General features: G+C 42.4%; 1 protein-coding gene across 1 annotated transcript in view; it reads left to right on the forward strand.

Moving 5' to 3' along the window:
• The first annotated feature begins 1,132 nt into the window (after window positions 1–1,132).
• LOC125377340 (4'-phosphopantetheine phosphatase-like) overlaps window positions 1,133–19,531 on the forward strand; it is a 28,400-nt gene continuing 10,001 nt past the window's right edge. The window contains exons 1-6 of the mRNA XM_048390374.1: window positions 1,133–1,416; window positions 8,659–8,787; window positions 9,612–9,688; window positions 10,686–10,903; window positions 12,184–12,367; window positions 13,652–13,738. Coding sequence (XP_048246331.1) covers window positions 8,694–8,787; window positions 9,612–9,688; window positions 10,686–10,903; window positions 12,184–12,367; window positions 13,652–13,738 — 660 coding nt within the window. The 5' untranslated portion in view covers window positions 1,133–1,416; window positions 8,659–8,693. The remainder of the gene's footprint in view (window positions 1,417–8,658; window positions 8,788–9,611; window positions 9,689–10,685; window positions 10,904–12,183; window positions 12,368–13,651; window positions 13,739–19,531) is intronic.

Raw genomic sequence — 19,531 nt, forward strand, 5'->3', positions numbered from 1 at the left:
GCATCTTGTTTTAGCAGATGTTCGGCAAGCTCCTCACAGCGATGGTCCGTTCGGGGAGCTCTCAAAACACCCCACTGTGATAGGTGTCCCCAACCATGCTTGGAGTTGAACTCGCAACCTAATGACCGTCATGTTTACGAACAAGTGACGACTGTCGTGACGCCGAATACACTTACCGCTGATAAATTACTTTCTTTCTTTGTCAGTTTGAATTTCTATTTCATTAAAACTATCATGTAATTGATATAGTAAGAATGTAAGGGAGAAGTTGGTTGATTTTCCGTTTGTCTGCAATCTCGAACAAATCTGACTATACAAACAACAAAGTAAATTCATCTGCAAAACATGGTCCGTCGTAAACCTTTTCAAAATGAACTATGATGGCATTCCCAAAGATATAAACAAAAGTAAAAACGTTACTGCATTTGGGGTTAGAGGGAAATTTCAAGATTCTTGTAATGGCAGCGATGTTACCGAGAGTGTAACGAAGGTGTCACGCGCTGGGGGGGAGCTTGAAGCTAGACTGATTTCCGTTCGTTCTGCGCATCTTGTTTTAGCAGATGTTCGGCAAGCTCCTCACAGCGATGGTCCGTTCGGGGAGCTCTCAAAACACCCCACTGTGATAGGTGTCCCCAACCATGCTTGGAGTTGAACTCGCAACCTAATGACCGTCATGTTTACAAACAAGTGACGACTGTCGTGACGCCGAATACACTCACCGCTGATAAATTACTTTCTTTGTTTGTCAGTTTGAATTTCTATTTCATTAAAAGTATCATCTTTAATTGATATAGTAAGAATGTAAGGGAGAAGTTGGTTGATTTTCCGTTAGTCTGCAATCTCGAACCAATCTGATTATTAAAACAACAAAGTAAATTCATCTGGAAAACATGGTCAGTCGTTAACCTTTTCAAAATGAAATATGATGGCATTCTCAAAGACATAAACAAAAGTATAAACGTTACTTATATGGGGTTGGAGGGCAAATGTCAAGATTCTTGTAATGGCCGCGCCCACACTGGTGGCAGCGATGTTACCGAGAGTGTAACGAAGGTGTCACGCGTTGGGTAGGAGCTTGGATGTTGTGGTGGTTGATGCCGGTCCTTTCCTTGGGAGCAAGAGCAGCGACACCAAGCGGAGAATCCGTGAACCAGTCTATGGCCAAATCAAGCTCCTCCCCAGCGCGTGACACCTTCGTTTCACACTCGGTAGTATCGCGAGGGCTCCACGAACGTGCTATCGCTGTGAGGAGGTGGAGAACCGTCCTTCACAGTACAACCTTTGACCCGTCATAGAAGTTCATGTTGTGATCAGGACGCTGAACGGGTGATCTGGGTGTTTGGAAGGACATTTGGTTGTTTTGCAAATTTGATTACATTCTATCCAAGTACCTGCAGATGAAATATCACAAGACAGGTAAAACTGAGCTGATTATTAGTGTTGCTGGTGAAGGATTATTAATTTTATACTAAAATTCCTGACAGCGATTGCCACTGTTTGACTGTTTTCGGTGCCTTGCTTTCTTCAGTCACCACACGTTCAAATTCAACCCTGACCCAAACTAAGGTGGCAAATTAAATGACAATGACAAACTTGCAAACATATATCAGTGTTAGCTGGTTAGAAATTAAGGTCATTGGTGTTTGCTATCTAATTGTTTTTGAAAATAGCGATCCCCTAAATTTTAACATTTTTAACATTAACCATGTTAACGGTTATGCGAAGGACCATTTTAGACTCTCTGGATAATTTTGATGTTGCTCAAACAATCAGTCTTTAACTTTAGTAAAATCCCTGCTGCTTGGCTTTTTTAAGACTGGTCATATTCATTTATGAGATGATGAACATGATGATGTGAGATGTATATTTTGGAGTATGCTGAGGTGGCTGCTTGAATTATTGTCCGAATTATTTAATGTGACAGTTAGGCCTATATGTCCCTGTCTGTGCATCAGACAGGGAAATTAACTGTTTGGCGGTGTTGAAGTACAGCAGAGGTCAGGTCGCCTTTGTGGGGTCTCCGTAGTTGTGAACGTTAAATGATGTGTATTATGATCGCTGTGTTTCATATTAAGTTATAAAAATACATTTGTTATATTCATGACCTTGATACCTCTTATGATGATATATGTTCGACCTAGATTAAAGCTTTTATAGTGAGAATGTCGCCAGGAGAGACTCAAGGTTGAGGTGTGCCTCAATCTCATTAAAATCAGACCTTAGTTCTCGCTACCGCTAAAAACAAAGATCTGAAGACATCCCATTAGGGGTCACGTCAGAACGACTTTTCATCCGACCAATCAGAGCGTCGCGTACCAGATCATGAAAGTGACAGTCGGAATGGGATCTCTAATCATACAACCTCGAAAACTTTAACACGGGGTACTACGAACGATAGTTACGGGTTTAGCGACTGAATCCATACTATCTAGACCATTTCTGAGCCATTCCAGAATGTTCTTTTGTTCAGATTTCAAATTTGTAATCGAGAATTTGTCAAAATATGTTGCGAAGCGTAGTCGCCAATTTGAAATTAGTTCCGTAAAGCACGAGAAAGCTGCCTTCTGATTGGTCATTCCATTGGTCAGTCAAAGTTCGCGCAAAGTCGGTCTGACGTGACCCGTAATGGGATGTCCTCAGATCTTTGTTTAGCGGTAGCGAGAACTAAGATCTGATTTTAATGAGATTGAGGTGTGCCTCATACTGTTAAACTCTGATGACAGGGATAGTATTGTATATTGTTTCAAGCATGCCAAAGGGGTATTACTTCTGTTTTGATGTGCCCTTTGGTAAATTACGTGTGAAATTATCTGAAGTGTTGATAATTTCTATTAGCAATAAATTTTGTGTTGAATTCAATTTCACTCAATAATCACTGGGCCCGTGAAGATCCGGGGTAGAATAGCTTTTCAGCAACCCATGCTTGCCATAAAAGGCGACTATGCTTGTCGTAGTAGGCGACTAACGGGATTGGATGGTCAGGCTCGCTCACTTGGTTGATGCATGCCATCGATCCCAATTGTTTGGATCGATGCTCATGTTGTCAATCACAGGATTGTCTGGTCCAGACTCGATTACTTACAGACCACCATCATATAGCTGTAGTGAGGTGTTATTCAACAAACAATAATCACTGTAGTCAGTTTAGAGTTATGACAAAAACTGAAAAGTGCACTTTTCAAGAAATATCAATTTTACTAGAGATAAACATCATTATTGAGTTTTGATCGCATGGTTTGCAATCCAATTGAGGATCTGCACTCAGGTGTACATCTTCCTCCCTGTTGCTATTCAGTAAATAACTCTAATAGGAACTTGTTGTAATCCATGCAAATCAACAGACAACAGGGTTGAAATTTGAATGTAACAACTGAGTTTACGAATGGATAATTGTTTAAAACGAATGGTGATTATTGAAAACTATCAATTGTTATGCATACTATTTACAATACTGTAGGCAGTTTGAAATTACTATTGATACTGTATAATCTTAGTACAATCAAGTCCAAATTTACTAACCGGTACTCGACACAGTATTACCCGACCCTACCCGGATACCCGCTATAGGTCTCAAGAGTTGGGTACAAAATGTCTGAATGGAAATTATTTTACTGCAGGCCTGGCAAAAAGTATTTAGATACATGTACATGTATAAAACTATCTAATCATGCATACACTGCAGTTGATAGACGCTTTATCCTTACTCAAACGAATGCTTGCATAGTGAGAAAGAAACGTGAACATTAGCTATACTTGTAGTGTAACCATTGAGTTTTACTGTTAATGTCATTACAGTATATCACGTGACTAACCACGGGTCCGGGTCATGTGGGTACCCGGGTCCTACTCAGGACCCACCCGACCCGAGTTACCCGTCTCAGCCCTAGTACATTCATATGGCAAACAATTGCGATACGTTGATATTTCGATTAATTGTTACACTCCTTCTAACATGTCTAAGTTTTTTTTAACTAATTTGAAAAAAAATGTTGTCTGGAAACTTTTCTGTATCACATTTTTATCTTTGAATATTTCAAAAATAGATCCTGAAAAATTATTCGACATGTGTAAACAAGGTGAGGCTTAGACTTGTGAACAGGCTTGGGTTGCTTAATTGGTCCTTGTGCTGAACCAAACTGTCATGTACCAGGGAGCTGGTGTTATGTGTGTCACAAACATTTCTAGGGCGATACGCAACACACAAATGTGTGTCCAGAACACATGTATGTAGATAATGGACGCAAAAAAATAATACAGTGGATTACAGGTAAAGTTTATGGCTATCAATTTCAGTTAGGAATATCGATAGTTTAGATTGTATTTACCATATCATTCGGTGTAGTCAAATGCTGTTCAAATTTATTTTATTTTTATCATGAGTGGTAGTAATTTACACATGGTAATGTGGAAGTTTCTTTTTCTTAAATTATTAGGGTAAAGAAAAAAACAAGTCAGGCATATCTCAAACTTTACTTTTTATTTGTTGTTATGGTTATCACATTCATAGGAAACTTCAGTTCCAAGGTTTAATTCATCTTTTAAATCCATCAAAAATGATACACTGAAAACTATTGATATTTATCACAATAGTTGCTTGCAATATCAATAGTTATCGCAATAGTGTCTTTCAATATCAATAGTGATTTCCAGACCAATAGTCGTCCATACACATGATCGTTGATTCATTCCAGGCTCTAAAGTAATTATAAAAACATACCATACACTACACGTCAGTGTTAGAAACTGGCACTAGTCCTGTAGTCCTTGCCAAACTGCCCAATAGTTAAGGTATCATTAGGACTAGTAGAAATTTGCCAATTTTAAGGGTTTTGCTTTATATTATCTTTAGAAGGAGTAGTGCACTAAAAAAAGTAAGGTTTAATCGCTACACCATTTCAGTATTTTACAGGACCCTCATATTGCCAGCACAGACCGTCAGAATTATTGGGGGCCCCCTTGACCCCACTTTTGTAAGTCAAAGTAAAAAACCCTGATTGTCATTGTTTCTTGGGAGAGTTGTTTTACTTTGCGCTCAGCAATATTCCAGCTCTATGACGGCGGTCTGTAAATATTCGAGTCTGGACCAGACAACCCAGTGATTGATATCATGAGCATCGATACATGCAATTGGAATCAATGACATGCTATAACGAATTCAGCAAGCCTGACCACCCGATCCTGTAAGTCACCTCCTACGACAAGCCTAGTTGCCTTTTACGGCAGGCATGGGTTGCTGAAGACCTATGCTACCCCGTATCTTCACGGGTCGACTCAAATTGTACAGGAATAGTGAACTATGTGCAACTATCCGACCATTCAAACAAGTTTCCAGCCTCAGGCCAATGCAAGTTCTCATGTTGGTTTGTGTTTTCCATCACATTTCCCAAATCCTAATGCTTATGACCTTGTGCTTCTGTGTGACCTACTACAGGCCATGTCATTTGTTTGTGCATACGGTGTAGTGTAGACATTGCAATTAGATATTTTGACTGATGTCATCAAATGAACATTGAGCTGTGGAGTAGAAAAAGTAATTGAAATCTGTGTTTCATATAACGGTTGTCAAGCTGTGTCATATTCATATTGGACAGAGAACAATAGCAACATCTGTTTTGTAACCAGTGATGTTGTGGGTAATTTTGTAATAATGTTACAACCTATCTGAATATCATAGTCATGGCTCAATTTAGTTGTAAAAACATGCATCAATGCATGTAAAAACAATTCAGATTTGTGTCTGACTGGCCCTTACTTGTAAACACAACATCGACAGCGGTAAAAAACAACTAACATTTTTAGTCCACTAGTCCTTACACGGATAACATATACCAAAACCCTTCAAAATGTTACATTTCTTCTATTCCTTATAGTACCTTAACTATTGGGCAGTTTTGTCAAGGATTACAGGACTAGTGCCAATTTCTAACGCTGCATCGATCTTTGAACACACTCAATACCTCTAAGTTGTATTTTCCATTCTGCATCATTAATCCCTGTGTCCGGTATTTGTTACGCTTTCTTGGGCTGGACGTCATCAAACTGGGGGTAATTCAAGATTTAGGTGCCCATGTTATTATTAAGTTTTGCAGCAACTAGGTTTGGGACGGTTAACTCAGGTCAGGTGGGTACTGAGTAGGACCCGGGTACCGACAGAACTACCCGGACCCGTGGTTTGTCACCTGATTATATTGTTTAATGGCACAAATTATCTAGAACTCTATGGTTACACTATAAGTGACAAATGTTCACACTTCTTTCCGACTATGCAAACATTCCTTCTGACTTTATATGTTTGCATAAAGATAAAACTTCTGTCAACTTCAGTGTACGCATGTCCAGATCATTTTATACGTGTATCTAAATACATTTTGACAGGGGGGCAGGAGTATGGTCAAACTTTTCCCAATCGGACATTTTGTACCTGTCTCTTGAGACCTACAGTGGGTACCCAGGTAGAGTCGGGTAATAGGAGTGGGGGGTGGGAGGGGTAGCCGAGTAATAAATTTGGACTCGTCCTAGCCCTTAGCAACATGTAATTATTTTATGTGACACTGGCAGTAGACCAGACTAGGTTTCTGGAATGTGCTAGTGTTGTTGCTTCTTCTTTCGTGGATGTTATGAATGAAAATCACGACAAGTAAGAGGCAAAAGTCAGTAAATACATTTGTCACTGTTCCCACTAGCACTTCAGCTGATGATGATAAGTCACATGACAGTCGTATTTCTGCAAGCTGTGGCAGCAGCCTGCTTTGTTCACTGCGTTCATTGTGTCAGTGTCAGCAGCGTTAGAAATTGGCACTAGTCCTGTAGTCCTTACCAAACTGCCCAATAGTAAAGGTATCCTAAGGACTAGTAGAAATTAGCCCATTTTAAGGGTTTTGCTATATGTTATTATAAGGACTAGTGGACAAAAACTGTTAGTTTCTAATCCTGTGTCAGCTATGACCAGTAATACTGGCGACCTAGATAACAGGGCTCTGGAATTACACAAACTGAATAAATATGACGGTTGCCATTGATGACAACACCACATAAGTACATCCTCCCGAGGTAAGAGAGTTAACTGACTTTAAAAGTCCAGTTTCCACCCTTGCCACTAGGCTAGAATTCCTGGGCTTGATCGTAGCGCCACCAGTGGCTATTACGAGTTATGTCCCTTCTAAGCCTAAGCCAAATCAGATTCAACCTCTCGTATCACTTGCATTTGCTTCAAACAAAAGGGCGACTCCCAGTCAGGATGATCTGATCGATAATCAAGATCTATATTGTGATAAAACGGGTCTTACATTGCGAAAAGCATCAAATCACGTGAGCACCTTGATTAAGAACATGAAAACATTTTGAAAAATGTCTGTTGACATTGAGTTGGCGATGCACATGCTTTGCAAATCCTGCAATCGACCAAAATCTGCATGACAGTTTACAAACCGGATTTCGATTTCGTCGCACGATTTTGATGAGTCTATGCATAGACTCGTTAGACCAGCCAAAATAGAACTCCATAATACCAGCCTAGTTCGGCAAGGGTGGAAACTGGACTTTTGTAGTCAGTTAACTCCCTTGCCTCGGAAAGACGCAAAAGTAGTGAACAACAGTAAGTACTAACAGTATCATAAATAAACAATCATCAGATATTTGAGATAACATGTATTTTTACTAGTTTATGCATCTGTCTTTCAACTTTGAATTTATGGGACCAGGGTGCAACCTGTTTTTGTTTGGTGCAACTTGGTTTTCATGTCAATGTGCACCTGGTGCAATTTAGATCAAGTTTAATACTTAAATCAAACCCTGATTGCACACAAGAAACTTGAAGGGAAAATCTATACATTTTATAACCCAAGTTACAATTTAGCTATATCATGGTATTAATTTGAACATGCTTAAAAGATATGTATACATGTAACACTACACCTTATTTTCTTATCCGGTAATCAGCCAATACTTCGACCCCGATAATAAATAATACAGCAGTATTCTCTGAGAATGGGATGTGTTCTGGTTCAGTGGGAGTGAGGAGGGTGCTGACTAGGACAATGAATGAATAATGCCCTCCTTGTATTGAGCTAGTTTAACTTTTTGAGCAATTGAGTTTTTACTTTTGGGTTTCTATTTTAATTGGGTTATTACATTTTTCATTGGGTTACCAATATTTTATCACTCATATATTCATCACTCTATTGGGTTTCTCCAAAAATTAGTGAACATTTTAAGATTTAAAAAAATAAATAAATAATGTTTTAGATGTATATAACTGTTCTAAATATATAGGCTTGACTCATCTATTCATCATTCTATTGGGTTTCTCCCATACTAGGGGAACGTTTCAAGATTTTAAAAAAAGAAATAATGTTTCAGATGTATATTCAACTGTTCTAAATATATGGGCTTGACATGGAAAGTAAATTAGCTCGTAACTGAGTTTCAGAAATTAGATCCTTCGTACACATGCTGAGAAAAATTAATTGGGTATATAGCATGCTGTTTTTATAAATATGAGTTGTTCATTTAATGCATGCGTTTCTGTATGCAAGTTAATTGAAAGTAATTGGGTTTTGAAGATTGGGGGGGGGGAGGGAACGTATTTTACGCTGCATATCTGTAGCTCTGATTTGTGTTTTTGGTACGTCAGTATTCTTACATGAACCTATGTTTCAGGTTGGGTGTGAGGGTGGTCTGCCCTGGCTAGCAGCATGACAGCGAAGAGTTATGCCCGGAGCATCGAACTGCCAACAGAGAGCATATTTAGGAACCTCAAACATGCTCGGAGATTTGCTATTGATATAGGTAAACCGGTTCACTGGCCCAAGTTATAACACTTTGAAAAATATGTTCAAAGAATTATAAACTAATTGGAAACCCGGCTACAAAAAGAAGAAAAGTATAGTGTTGACTATGTTAAAAATGTATTTTTGTACAGCTACTAAAACAGTACAGATATGTCAATGTGTAAGGTACATAGCAATAGTGATAGTCAAAGGGAGATAACTCTAGATACCGGAAGTGATGACAGCTGTGAATCCTAACAATGATAACAAGGAATACACTTAAAGTTGTAAATCACTTTTTCGAGTAACCTATTATTTTAAAAGGTTTAGTTTCATTCTCTGATGTCAAATTTTACAAGCGCAAGGTTTAATTAAGTTTCCAGCTTTGTCATTTTTGTAAGTGCAAGGATGGTATATAGAGAATCTCACCTGAGTGTCTTTTGATATCAAATATATCAACACGAGTTGATAAAAGTGAAAAAATTCTGAGGATTTTTGGCACTTTTATCAACGTGTGTTGATATATTTGATTATCAAAAGACACAAGGGTGAGATTTTATTTATCATCCAACATCATTCTACCAGCTTTTTCAATTTGTTGACAGTAATTAGCAGTGTCCTCCATGTAAAAAAGTACTGCTAACAGCTTCAGTAGCAGAGCCATCAGTGATGTCATTTGATTGTGACGTCATGGTAATCAGTGGCGTCACAATGGTCTGCAAAGCATTGTGATGTAATTTCATTGCAGCGATATCTACAGTGTAGATATCGCTTGATCTCATCCAAGCGATATCTCCCGTGGAGTTTTGGATGATAAAAAGTTTGATTTGAATGTGTTGACAGGAGGCTCCCTAGCTAAGCTGTCCTACTGTTCTACAGTCAGCAGGAGGACATCCATGGTGTTTGATGAACCAGAGCAGGTCAGCATCTTTAATATCTTCAATAAGCATGTAAAATCCATGCTCTTCCTTAACAAGCTGATTCTTATTGTTGATGAAAAGATGGCCATATCTTTACATCAATGCATGTTGAGTGAGATATTCACCCCAGAGCTTGCATAGCTGTAGGGGACACACAAGTTGCTGACCAAAACCAAAATTACAGTATAATGAACATTTTCTATGGTATAATATATTTTTATACTGTACATTCAATATGAAATAGATTTCTTTCTAAACATTTTACTCATTAAATTTTATTTTTTTGTGCAATAAAAGCGAGAAACAAAATTTCTTATACTTCCTGGAAAATAAGTCAAACTGTGCCTCAGAATTTGAAGAAACTTGTAAAGAGTCTTTAAGAGACAAACAGTTGCTGATATGTTCTATCTCATTAAAATTATATCTTAGTTCTCGCTGCCTCTAAAAATCTGAGGACATCCCATTACGGGTTGCGTCAGAATGACCTTTCGTGAACTTAGATCGACCACTGAAATGACTAACAAGAAGTCGACATCAGCCAATTAGAAAGCAGCTTTCTCAAGCTTTACGGCACTCATTTCAAACTGGCGACTTCCATTTCAGACAACGCTTGAAAAATATGTTGACACAGTTCTCGATTAAAATTTGGAAAACTGAACGAATGAACATTCCGCAATGTCTAATATATGGTTCAAATTGTATGGCAGTGCTTCCCACATACTGTTCAGTGTCTCCTCCGTTCAAATGCTTATCCCACGGAAGCGAGAGATAGACAATAATTTTGAAGGAATCAGCCGTTTTCGAGGTTGCATGATTAGAAAACTCATTCCGACTGTCACTTTCATGATCTGATAAGCGATGCTTTAATGGGTCGGATGAAGGTTGTTGTGACATGACCCGTAATGGGATGCCCTCAGATCTTTGTTTAGCGATAGTGGATTAGGCACAAGTGACACACTTACGAGGCCTTCTCCTAGAATGATGTTTACTATTTCAGGATGATGCCAGTCATATATACAACATCTCTGAAACAGATGAAGTGATTGTTCGACTACATTTTGTCAAGTTTGAAACCAAGTACATTGAGACATGCCTGGACTTCATACAGGGGAACTTGATTCAGTCCAAGGACTTCATGAAGGACAAGTACATCAAGGCCACAGGAGGCGGGGCCTATAAATACAAGGACCTCATCACCAGCAAGCTGGGAGTTCAGTAAGTAGGTCATTTGGCTTGACAAGAACACTGCCAGATTCTCTTTCTGTTATATATTTCCCCCTAACACGAAATTCTGAAGTGTTTCATTTACTCTACATCAGTTGAGTGAAATTGATATACAACATTGGGATGGAGATTGAGGGTAAAGCTGTATGTCAGTGCACTAAGTAATGTGATATTTACCCATGTGATATTCATGATGTTACTTTAATATCGTACTTAAGAAATAAATGACGAGTGGGAGTAAATAAACCATGAGGGATGCAGCCCCGAGTTTTTTCTCCCTGCAATGTGTTATTGTTCTATAAACATTGACCATGAGTCGTTTATTCGTATATGAGATATCAAGATTTTTTACAACCTCTTTAAGGATGTTAAAGAAACGTACAACCACTGAAAATATTTACCCATCTTTAAATAATGATGACTCCCTGAATATAATTTGATCTCGGACAAGTCCATTTTATGAACAGGGGAGTTAAATTTGATATTGCCCGGATATTCTCACAGTTGTCAAGGCGATGATAACCTGTACCTTCTCTCCTAATACTGATTGTTATACAGTGATCCCTCGATATACCGCTGTCATCGGGGTCCAAGAAACTGACCCCGCGGTGTAGGAAAGAGCGGTGTACAGATATTCCTTGCTGAGGTTAATGATGGTAGTGAATGGAACAGTGGCGCAATTATTTCACAGTGGCATGGGATATGTAGATCTAGATAACACTGATCGTGGACGATGATTCAAACTGCATGCGTAAAAATATAAAAATACTTTGTGTAAATTAATCAAAGTAGTCGTACATGTAGAATCTAAATAAATGTTGTTATATTTTAAGTTTTTCGGGAGAAAATTGGTCCGATCGCCGACCTACTCACATTATCGATCGATGACAGTACATTAAAAAGCCAAACCAGCCTTGTAACGAAACTAATGTGCAACCAAGGCTGTGATTGGTTAATAAATAATGACGCCCAATTTTAGATGTCATCGTTTCGGCATTTACTGCGTTGGCCAAATACGTCAATGGGGAACTAGACACGAGACACTTCCCTCTTTAACATCGTCCAATCCACAACGTCATCAGGTTGCGAGCACATGTTTGAATCTCCAGAAATGACTTCATGATAGAACAATGTTTTATCATGAAATAAACCATTCTTCATTGTTCTTTGTGATTTATTGGGTAGCTATCTAATATATACATACATTGCACTTATATAACAATTAGACATAACATACCATGCTCCCACTCATTCACTGGAACTACTCACAGGGTTGACAAGGAAGATGAGATGGATTGTCTGATCTGTGGCTGCAACTTCCTCCTGAAGAACATCCCCGATGAGTCCTTCGTGTACCAGCGCCATGGCAACCCCGACTACAAGTTCCAGGGTGTCAGCACAGACATCTTCCCCTACCTGCTTGTCAACATTGGCTCTGGTGTCAGTCTTATCAAGGTGAGGGGGCATGCTGTAGGATTGTTTCATGGGTTAGACAGGGTTAGAATTTAACACTAGCCTGCTAGCCCAGGGCTAGTACAAATTCCTGTGGGCTACTGCAAATTTCCAAATTTTCCAATTGTCTTAACATTATAAGGGCATTTTACCTTTTCCTGGGCTAGTGAGGAAACTAATTGAGACCTACTTGGGTGTCCCACTTCTTTTGCATTAGATCTTTGATGTAAAATCTTATTACAGGTGTATAATCACTGTATGCAGGGATGTGAAATCGCGTTTTTTAAAACAGTAGTCCTCGGAAAAATATATTCAAAGATTTAAAAAAAACACTCCGAAAAATATGATCGAAAAATGGACAACCTTCGCGAATTGTCCTGTTTTCGATCAGAGCTTTCAACAGCAAAGGTTTCCGGACATCATACGTTTTCTATCACGAATACTTGCACTATAACGTGGGGTGTGGCGTCACACGGAAATAGTAAATACTCAGAGTCAGATGATGGCTTGTTTTTAAGATAAAGTTGTCTTTTAGCCTGTAAGTGAATGAGATGTTTTACAGTTGTTCATGTGATTAGTGAGAAAACTATGAATGTTTCTTCAGCCCATAAAAACCCATAACATGGGGATATATGTTGTAATAATGTCTTATGTTTGCAATGGAGTTTTGTTTTTTTCAACAAAAGGTAAGTAAGTACAAGGTAAGTTTTTTTCAATATGCTTCAACATGGGGAAAGGGTCAGACATTGCAGGCTTGTGACAGTTGTCCTTGGGTCTGGGGGATGGGGGTTGAAGTTTATGGCAGTATTGCTCCCAGACCTGGCGGGTAGCCAGGTGCGTGGAAGCTATGCCCGATTTTTTAAAAGTACTGATTTAACTTCGAAATTTTACTGCATCTGCCATCTTGTTTATTTGACTTATTGACTTTTGCCATTGACTTATTACATTTCTTGGTGTGAATGTTGTCCCAACTGCACGAAATTGCTTAAAATGCAATCAAATGTTTAAAAAATGTCAGACCCCCCTAGACTTTTCCTCTTTTTCCGGGAGAACCTGCTCACATCCCTGTGTATGGGATAAGAAGTGGTGTCACAGATTTGTTGAGTGCTGCCTTTGCAGCAGCACAGGCCTTTGTGTTACCACTGATTCCAACATGACTGAGTAACCAACAAGATATGATGTTGTACTGGCCAGTAGCAAGATCACTATGTAATTCAACAATTTTCGTGAAAATGTGGATGCTCACGTGACATATTTTATTGATGTGACCCACATTGGTGTTTTCAGGTGGAGTCTGAGAACAAGTTTGAAAGGATCGGTGGAACGTCAACGGGAGGTGGGACCTTCTGGGGGCTGGGCTCACTCCTCACAGAGGCCAGGGTAAGGCAGGATGCCTACAGGGGTTCAGACTTACTTCATTGTGGTAGTTTACTGATTCTCGGTGTAAGAGAACTTGTTGGGGCTGGGCTCACTCCTCACAGAGGCCAGGGTAAGGCAGGATGCCTACAGGGGTTCAGACTTACTTCATTGTAGTAGTTTACTGATTCTCAGTGTAAGAGAACTTGTGGGGGCTGGGCTCACTCCTCACAGAGGCCAGGGTAAGGCAGGATGCCTACAGGGGTTCAGACTTACTTCATTGTAGTAGTTTACTGATTCTCAGTGTAAGAGAACTTGTGGGGACTGGGCTCACTCCTCACAGAGGCCAGGGTAAGGCAGGATGCCTACAGGGGTTCAGACTTACTTCATTGTAGTAGTTTACTGATTCTCAGTGTAAGAGAACTTGTTGGGGCTGGGCTCACTCCTCACAGAGGCCAGGGTAAGGCAGGATGCCTACAGGGGTTCAGACTTACTTCATTGTAGTAGTTTACTGATTCTCAGTGTAAGAGAACTTGTGGGGGCTGGGCTCACTCCTCACAGAGGCCAGGGTAAGGCAGGATGCCTACAGGGGTTCAGACTTACTTCCTTGTAGTAGTTTACTGATTCTCAGTGTAAGAGAACTTGTGGGGACTGGGCTCACTCCTCACAGAGGCCAGGGTAAGGCAGGATGCCTACAGGGGTTCAGACTTACTTCATTGTAGTAGTTTACTGATTCTCAGTGTAAGAGAACTTGTGGGGGCTGGGCTCACTCCTCACAGAGGCCAGGGTAAGGCAGGATGCCTACAGGGGTTCAGACTTACTTCCTTGTAGTAGTTTACTGATTCTCAGTGTAGAGAACTTGTGGGGGCTGGGCTCACTCCTCACAGAGGCCAGGGTAAGGCAGGATGCCTACAGGGGTTCAGACTTACTTCCTTGTAGTAGTTTACTGATTCTCAGTGTAAGAGAACTTGTGGGGGCTGGGCTCACTCCTCACAGAGGCCAGGGTAAGGCAGGATGCCTACAGGGGTTCAGACTTACTTCATTGTAGTAGTTTACTGATTCTCAGTGTAAGAGAACTTGTGGGGGCTGGGCTCACTCCTCACAGAGGCCAGGGTAAGGCAGGATGCCTACAGGGGTTCAGACTTACTTCCTTGTAGTAGTTTACTGATTCTCAGTGTAAGAGAACTTGTGGGGGCTGGGCTCACTCCTCACAGAGGCCAGGGTAAGGCAGGATGCCTACAGGGGTTCAGACTTACTTCATTGTAGTAGTTTACTGATTCTCAGTGTAAGAGAACTTGTGGGGGCTGGGCTCACTCCTCACAGAGGCCAGGGTAAGGCAGGATGCCTACAGGGGTTCAGACTTACTTCATTGTAGTAGTTTACTGATTCTCAGTGTAAGAGAACTTGTGGGGACTGGGCTCACTCCTCACAGAGGCCAGGGTAAGGCAGGATGCCTACAGGGGTTCAGACTTACTTCATTGTAGTAGTTTACTGATTCTCAGTGTAAGAGAACTTGTTGGGGCTGGGCTCACTCCTCACAGAGGCCAGGGTAAGGCAGGATGCCTACAGGGGTTCAGACTTACTTCCTTGTAGTAGTTTACTGATTCTCAGTGTAAGAGAACTTGTGGGGGCTGGGCTCACTCCTCACAGAGGCCAGGGTAAGGCAGGATGCCTACAGGGGTTCAGACTTACTTCATTGTAGTAGTTTACTGATTCTCGGTGTAAGAGAACTTGTGGGGGCTGGGCTCACTCCTCACAGAGGCCAGGGTAAGGCAGGATGCCTACAGGGGTTCAGACTTACTTCATTGTAGTAGTTTACTGATTCTCGGTGTAAGAGAACTTGTGGGGGCTGGGCTCACTCCTCACAGAGGCCAGGGTAAGGCAGGATGCCTACAGGGGTTCAGACTTACTTCCTTGTAGTAGTTTACTGATTCTCAGTGTAAGAGAACTTGTGGGGACTGGGCTCACTCCTCACAGAGGCCAGGGTAAGGCAGGATGCCTACAGGGGTTCAGACTTACTTCATTGTAGTAGTTTACTGATTCTCAGTGTAAGAGAACTTGTGGGGACTGGGCTCACTCCTCACAGAGGCCAGGGTAAGGCAGGATGCCTACAGGGGTTCAGACTTACTTCATTGTAGTAGTTTACTGATTCTCAGTGTAAGAGAACTTGTGGGGACTGGGCTCACTCCTCACAGAGGCCAGGGTAAGGCAGGATGCCTACAGGGGTTCAGACTTACTTCATTGTAGTAGTTTACTGATTCTCAGTGTAAGAGAACTTGTGGGGACTGGGCTCACTCCTCACAGAGGCCAGGGTAAGGCAGGATGCCTACAGGGGTTCAGACTTACTTCCTTGTAGTAGTTTACTGATTCTCAGTGTAAGAGAACTTGTGGGGGCTGGGCTCACTCCTCACAGAGGCCAGGGTAAGGCAGGATGCCTACAGGGGTTCAGACTTACTTCCTTGTAGTAGTTTACTGATTCTCAGTGTAAGAGAACTTGTTGGGGCTGGGCTCACTCCTCACAGAGGCCAGGGTAAGGCAGGATGCCTACAGGGGTTCAGACTTACTTCATTGTAGTAGTTTACTGATTCTCAGTGTAAGAGAACTTGTGGGGGCTGGGCTCACTCCTCACAGAGGCCAGGGTAAGGCAGGATGCCTACAGGGGTTCAGACTTACTTCCTTGTAGTAGTTTACTGATTCTCAGTGTAAGAGAACTTGTGGGGCTGGGCTCACTCCTCACAGAGGCCAGGGTAAGGCAGGATGCCTACAGGGGTTCAGACTTACTTCATTGTAGTAGTTTACTGATTCTCAGTGTAAGAGAACTTGTGGGGGCTGGGCTCACTCCTCACAGAGGCCAGGGTAAGGCAGGATGCCTACAGGGGTTCAGACTTACTTCATTGTAGTAGTTTACTGATTCTCAGTGTAAGAGAACTTGTGGGGGCTGGGCTCACTCCTCACAGAGGCCAGGGTAAGGCAGGATGCCTACAGGGGTTCAGACTTACTTCATTGTAGTAGTTTACTGATTCTCAGTGTAAGAGAACTTGTTGGGGCTGGGCTCACTCCTCACAGAGGCCAGGGTAAGGCAGGATGCCTACAGGGGTTCAGACTTACTTCCTTGTAGTAGTTTACTGATTCTCAGGTGTAAGAGAACTTGTTGGGGCTGGGCTCACTCCTCACAGAGGCCAGGGTAAGGCAGGATGCCTACAGGGGTTCAGACTTACTTCATTGTAGTAGTTTACTGATTCTCAGTGTAAGAGAACTTGTTGGGGCTGGGCTCACTCCTCACAGAGGCCAGGGTAAGGCAGGATGCCTACAGGGGTTCAGACTTACTTCCTTGTAGTAGTTTACTGATTCTCAGTGTAAGAGAACTTGTGGGGGCTGGGCTCACTCCTCACAGAGGCCAGGGTAAGGCAGGATGCCTACAGGGGTTCAGACTTACTTCATTGTAGTAGTTTACTGATTCTCAGTGTAAGAGAACTTGTGGGGGCTGGGCTCACTCCTCACAGAGGCCAGGGTAAGGCAGGATGCCTACAGGGGTTCAGACTTACTTCATTGTAGTAGTTTACTGATTCTCAGTGTAAGAGAACTTGTGGGGGCTGGGCTCACTCCTCACAGAGGCCAGGGTAAGGCAGGATGCCTACAGGGGTTCAGACTTACTTCCTTGTAGTAGTTTACTGATTCTCAGTGTAAGAGAACTTGTTGGGGCTGGGCTCACTCCTCACAGAGGCCAGGGTAAGGCAGGATGCCTACAGGGGTTCAGACTTACTTCCTTGTAGTAGTTTACTGATTCTCAGTGTAAGAGAACTTGTGGGGGCTGGGCTCACTCCTCACAGAGGCCAGGGTAAGGCAGGATGCCTACAGGGGTTCAGACTTACTTCCTTGTAGTAGTTTACTGATTCTCAGTGTAAGAGAACTTGTGGGGGCTGGGCTCACTCCTCACAGAGGCCAGGGTAAGGCAGGATGCCTACAGGGGTTCAGACTTACTTCATTGTAGTAGTTTACTGATTCTCAGTGTAAGAGAACTTGTGGGGACTGGGCTCACTCCTCACAGAGGCCAGGGTAAGGCAGGATGCCTACAGGGGTTCAGACTTACTTCATTGTAGTAGTTTACTGATTCTCAGTGTAAGAGAACTTGTTGGGGCTGGGCTCACTCCTCACAGAGGCCAGGGTAAGGCAGGATGCCTACAGGGGTTCAGACTTACTTCATTGTAGTAGTTTACTGATTCTAAGTGTAAGAGAACTTGTGGGGGCTGGGCTCACTCCTCACAGAGGCCAGGGTAAGGCAGGATGCCTACAGGGGTTCAGACTTACTTCATTGTAGTAGTTTACTGATTCTCAGGTGTAAGAGAACTTGTGGGGGCTGGGCTCACTCCTCACAGAGGCCAGGGTAAGGCAGGATGCCTACAGGGGTTCAGACTTACTTCATTGTAGTAGTTTACTGATTCTCAGTGTAAGAGAACTTGTGGGGGCTGGGCTCACTCCTCACAGAGGCCAGGGTAAGGCAGGATGCCTACAGGGGTTCAGACTTACTTCCTTGTAGTAGTTTACTGATTCTCAGTGTAAGAGAACTTGTTGGGGCTGGGCTCACTCCTCACAGAGGCCAGGGTAAGGCAGGATGCCTACAGGGGTTCAGACTTACTTCATTGTAGTAGTTTACTGATTCTCGGTGTAAGAGAACTTGTGGGGACTGGGCTCACTCCTCACAGAGGCCAGGATAAGGCAGGATGCCTACAGGGGTTCAGACTTACTTCATTGTAGTAGTTTACTGATTCTCAGTGTAAGAGAACTTGTGGGGACTGGGCTCACTCCTCACAGAGGCCAGGGTAAGGCAGGATGCCTACAGGGGTTCAGACTTACTTCATTGTAGTAGTTTACTGATTCTCAGTGTAAGAGAACTTGTGGGGACTGGGCTCACTCCTCACAGAGGCCAGGGTAAGGCAGGATGCCTACAGGGTTCAGACTTACTTCATTGTAGTAGTTTACTGATTCTCAGTGTAAGAGAACTTGTGGGGGCTGGGCTCACTCCTCACAGAGGCCAGGGTAAGGCAGGATGCCTACAGGGGTTCAGACTTACTTCCTTGTAGTAGTTTACTGATTCTCAGTGTAAGAGAACTTGTGGGGCTGGGCTCACTCCTCACAGAGGCCAGGGTAAGGCAGGATGCCTACAGGGGTTCAGACTTACTTCATTGTAGTAGTTTACTGATTCTCAGTGTAAGAGAACTTGTTGGGGCTGGCTCACTCCTCACAGAGGCCAGGGTAAGGCAGGATGCCTACAGGGGTTCAGACTTACTTCCTTGTAGTAGTTTACTGATTCTAAGTGTAAGAGAACTTGTGGGGGCTGGGCTCACTCCTCACAGAGGCCAGGGTAAGGCAGGATGCCTACAGGGGTTCAGACTTACTTCATTGTAGTAGTTTACTGATTCTCGGTGTAAGAGAACTTGTGGGGGCTGGGCTCACTCCTCACAGAGGCCAGGGTAAGGCAGGATGCCTACAGGGGTTCAGACTTACTTCATTGTAGTAGTTTACTGATTCTCAGTGTAAGAGAACTTGTGGGGGCTGGGCTCACTCCTCACAGAGGCCAGGGTAAGGCAGGATGCCTACAGGGGTTCAGACTTACTTCCTTGTAGTAGTTTACTGATTCTCAGTGTAAGAGAACTTGTTGGGGCTGGGCTCACTCCTCACAGAGGCCAGGGTAAGGCAGGATGCCTACAGGGGTTCAGACTTACTTCATTGTAGTAGTTTACTGATTCTCGGTGTAAGAGAACTTGTGGGGGACTGGGCTCACTCCTCACAGAGGCCAGGATAAGGCAGGAT

This window comes from Haliotis rufescens, unplaced genomic scaffold (genome assembly GCF_023055435.1).
Source record: "Haliotis rufescens isolate VD_foot unplaced genomic scaffold, xgHalRufe1.0.p SCAF_9, whole genome shotgun sequence".
In the NCBI taxonomy this organism is placed as follows: Eukaryota; Metazoa; Mollusca; class Gastropoda; order Lepetellida; family Haliotidae; genus Haliotis; species Haliotis rufescens.